Source organism: Saprolegnia diclina (assembly GCF_000281045.1).
Source record: "Saprolegnia diclina VS20 unplaced genomic scaffold supercont1.33, whole genome shotgun sequence".
Taxonomy (NCBI): Eukaryota; Oomycota; class Saprolegniomycetes; order Saprolegniales; family Saprolegniaceae; genus Saprolegnia; species Saprolegnia diclina.
The window spans coordinates 244,408-248,841 of record NW_008246100.1 but is presented as its reverse complement, the minus strand read 5'-3'; the positions used below and the strand labels follow the sequence as shown (position 1 = coordinate 248,841).

The window sequence follows — 4,434 nt, the reverse complement described above, 5'->3', positions numbered from 1 at the left end:
GTGCGCACGGAATAAACTTGTGTTTGACGTGTACCACGGCAAGTATCCAGTTTCGACAAGGCGACCTGGCGCAATGGACACTGCATGTGCCGCGCCCAGTTGATTGATTTTCTGTCGCGTATATAAACTACGGAAGGCGTAGATAGTTCGCTTTGGAAGCGACAGCAGCAAGGTCTCGACGTCGAACTTTGTGAAAATGTCAGTGCAAACGTCAGGCACGAAATACTCGGTTGTTGTAAGTTAGCCAGGTGATGTGGAGCACGCGCGAGCATAGATACGGTATGACGACTTTACGGGATGGTTTCTTTGGGCCGCCCCTAGCAGCCAAACCACTGCGACAACTCGGCAGCCGGGCAATTGCAGTTGTACATTATAAGCCTCTAGATCGCTAGATCGCAACATTCAAAGCTGTTGCGGGCATTTCGAGACGAATAATTGAGCCAGGAGAAAGTTCGACCACCCTCACGACAATGCGACACATGAGATGTCAGGCTGGGCAGTGTCGCTCGCTCACAAACGCGTTCTTTCCGAGGTGAGTGTCTTTGAGAGAGATATTTGAGTTGGATCTTTATCCGGATTCCATTGCATCCGGACAGAAGTGGGCATGTCGTTGAAGAAGGCGACCTTTTCCTGTTCTGGTGACACCGTGCCGCGCTGGTGGCTCATGCTCCTGACGAGCTTCATAAAATCGGAAATTCGACTGACGTGTCGAGGGCGGTCGCGCCGTAAATGAGAGTTGATGGAAGGCACATGCAAGGCGCTTGGGTAAAACTGTACGTGAGCGCGTACTGCAGTAACATAATCAAAATGCGTGTGACGTCGCAGACTTTGGTAGCGCATATCGCTCTCGAACGACAAATACACGTCGACATACTGTGTCAGCAACGGGAAACGTGCAGTTGACCGCCCGCCAGCCACGTTGGTGCGGACGGCATAGACTAGCAAACGACCACAAATGCAATATCCGTTGTCGAAGGAATAGATAGGATACATCGACATCTGCCTGTGCCTTTCTTATTGCCTCAGCTGCACTTTGCTCAACAAATGAATCTAGGTGGAACACATGTCTCGCACACCGCCGCCGAGACTTGAGGTCTCAGGCAGCATACCCACCACGACGCAACCACGATGGCGTCTATCTCCAAAACTGTACTACTCTTTGGTTGGATTCACAGCGGCATTGTGGCAACCAGAGCCACAACTCAATTTTACACATCGCTCCCACACGATGGTCGCCCTCTCGGCCCTCGGTGCGCTCCTTCTCGCTGCCAACCTCACGTCCTTCGACCCAACCACCGACCGTTCCAGTGCCAAAGACATGGAGAACATGACCTACGCCGTCCGCGCCGACATGTCGGGCGGTCGATTTGCGTCTGCCAAGCCCGTCGTCAACGTCACGTTCCCCGTCGCCGACCCCGCGTCAACCGTATTCGTGTCGTTCGACAGTGTGTCGAAAGCGGTGGACGCTGTCAAGCCTCCCAAGGCCACGGCAAACTTTGTTTACGCACTCGTCTTCAGCTACACCGGCGGATCGCGCGTCTGCGATGTCATGGTGGGCAGTGCCTCCAAGCTCAATGCGTCGGTCGAGCTCCAGTACTCTGACGGGGTATCGACGATCCATAACTACCAGACGAAGCCCGATGTTCCATTGTCGAGCCGGGCAGCGCTCCAATCGCACGAGTTCAGCCAGGTGGTCGCCCGCGTTCACGATGGTTGCTTGGATTTTGTGGCGCTGAAGTGCAATTTGGAAGAAAATACGGACACCGTCTCGTTCCGCCTCGGCTTTACGCGACGAGAGTACGTGAGCCTGCACCCGTCCTCGACCATGGAGCAGTGCGGCGACTCGGTGTACCCCAGCAAGATTGACCCGGACGTCAACGTTGCGTTCACCGTGCCCAATGGAGCGTGGGAACGGCAAGCGATCGCGGACGACGACAAGCTCTTTTTCACGTACACAGAGCCACTTTGGAGAACGACGCGTCCGGCAACAACAACGACCAACCCCACAAGTACCACGCAGCAACCAGCGACGGCAACGCCTACTCCGTCGGCCGCTTCAACCTTGGCGCTCTCCATGGGTGTAGTCGCGTCTCTCTTGTTCTATATTGTCTAATACATGTCGAGCGTTGAAGTATGTTGTTGGAGAGACCAATTGTTGTCCTTTATTCAGCCAGAATGTAAATTTCAGCGATGCAAATCGGTGGTCTACAGCCAGAGCGCACACAGGCGAGGTTAACGGCGGATCTCAATTCAAGCGAATGGACAAGCACTGAAAAACTATCAAGCATTCATTGCTATTGACATTAACAAAGTACACAACATTGCAACAAGGACACAACATGCATGTTTCGAGCGATGTCAACGTCAAGAGCTCCTCTACAGCGCGTGGATGCCACAGCGACACGCCCTCAACTGCACAAACCACGGTTAGTTCAAAGACGACAATTTGACAGGGTATCGCCTACTGCAACGAAAATATGACAGCGTTGACGAGATTGACTACGACGAAACAGCGATGCTACTGTTAGAGAACGAGAAAGGTCGCGCCAAGGCCAATGACGCTCGTGGCGAGTGACACGAGAGTGGTGGCCGATGTCGCAGCGGGTACCGTCGTCACTGGGCGCTCCGTCGGACTGCTACTCGTCGTCGTTGTCAGTGGCACCGTGCTTGTCGCTGCCGTCGTTCTCGCGGGTGGCGTCGTCACCGCTGGCGCATTGTAGCGAAAGAAGATCTTGGCATCGTCCGCGATCGACTGTGTCGCCCAGTTGCCCGTCGGTACTGTAAACGCAATGTTGTAGTTGGGGTTGATTCGAATCGGGCGAACGTTGTATTGGCCACTGCACAACGCCATGAAGGACGCCGGGTTCAATTCCACGTACTCGGCGAGCGCCACGCCAATGCGAAGCGAAACAGTGCCGGACGCGTCGTCCAAGTTGCACGCAAATGTCGCATAGCCCAAGCAGCCCGACTCGATGCGAAACACAAGCTGGCTTAACGAGCGAGACCCGACGAGCTCCGTCGTCGTCGACGTGGTCGTGGCGAGTTTGGCTGCAAGCGGCTTGATCGTCGAGGTCTTGTCTGCGAACTGGTACTCGGTCGATGTGTTTAGAATCGTTGTGCCGTAAATGCTGTGGGCGCACACGCGAGGCACGCCGCTACGAGCATAGAGGAGCGAGCTGACAAAGTTGCGCGTGGTGTTGTCGGGCTTGGCAGTGTCGATGGCGCGCATGTAGCTCTCCTGCGAGATGTACACAGTCGACGCGACGTCGGCGACGGGAAACGTGACGTTGGACACAGGCTTGGCAGACGCAAATCGGCCGCCCTTTAAATCAGCACGGACGGCAAAGATGATCTTGTCGCGGTTCGTGAAGTCGTCGTCACTGGGACGAGCAGTCGCTGGGTCAAAGGATGTGAGGTTGGCGGCAAGTAGGAATGTGCCGAGGGCCGAGAGTGCGACCATGGTTGTGGCTTTGGATGAGAAATGAGTTGTGAGCTGTGATTCGTGCCGAATCCGAGTGCAGCGCACTGTGAGCTCACACTGTGTGGCACGTGATCAGCTGCATCGCGTGTCTAGGACCGTAAATACAAGCCACACTCTGACGAAAAACCGCCAGCCTGTAGACAGCCGCAGACTATAACAGTGGTACTGACTCGAAGTTCAGTGATTGTGATCGTTGGTGCAATCAAGGCTGCGTGGCTCACGAGAGCACAGGCTTCATCCTTGTCCATGTATCGAAGCATACGCTGTGAATCGTCCTAGGCGATTGTTGCTGGACGAACGTCATTGTCATTGGCCTCACCGTGAACTGGTGGTACTTGGTGTTGTGTGGTTCAAGCTGCCCGTCGCTGCTCCCGTCTTTGCGACCTCCTGGGCGCCATCTCGGATCCTGTGAGCGTCTTGGGAGTATCGGTTTTCGACACGACGATCCCAGCTTGCGTTTTTCTTGGGTCCTTCACGAGAATCGTGCGTCAAGAAGCACCGATTCGCACGGTACGCGGTGCTCAGAAATGCACGCGATCGCCTTGTCGACCGAGATACTCCGTACTTTCAACTGTCCCTTGCAGTGGCCTCTGCAGATCCATGAAATCCTTCAGTATCTATGTGATCAAAGCAGGTCAACACACCTCCGACACCCATGTGCTTGGCACGTTAGGCTTGGGAACGTACTCTCGCAAAGCTCCTGGATCGACGTATAGCCAAAAACGTGGTACAAAGGACATGCCCGAGGTCGACATCCGGATTTTGGCGATTGTTTCGATTAAGTGCGAAAGTGGAGGGATTGGTGGTCGTGCCATCATTCAACATTTCGCAAAGTGATGTCCAAGCAGCTGACTGACGACGTCGTAACTTCGTGTGCTGATCTTTGGCGGAGCTCAAGGGCAGTAGCCACGCCTGCTACGCGCAAGTAAGATCGTGTTCGTACCATTCGCCGC

The 4,434-nt window shown here is 54.7% G+C and overlaps 2 protein-coding genes across 2 annotated transcripts; one reads left to right on the top strand and one right to left on the bottom strand.

The window, feature by feature from the left end:
* Positions 1-1,228: 1,228 nt before the first annotated feature.
* On the top strand, positions 1,229-2,126 carry SDRG_10031 (hypothetical protein; the record flags this gene model as incomplete). Its single annotated transcript, XM_008616002.1, has 1 exon — positions 1,229-2,126. One exon carries the CDS (start codon positions 1,229-1,231, stop codon positions 2,111-2,113), a length of 885 nt encoding a protein of 294 aa, XP_008614224.1. The 3' UTR covers positions 2,114-2,126.
* Positions 2,127-2,524: 398 nt separating this feature from the next.
* SDRG_10030 (hypothetical protein) lies at positions 2,525-3,460 on the bottom strand (the record flags this gene model as incomplete). The annotated part of the gene is made up of 1 exon (XM_008616001.1): positions 2,525-3,460. One exon carries the CDS (start codon positions 3,458-3,460, stop codon positions 2,525-2,527), a length of 936 nt encoding a protein of 311 aa, XP_008614223.1.
* Positions 3,461-4,434: the final 974 nt, after the last annotated feature.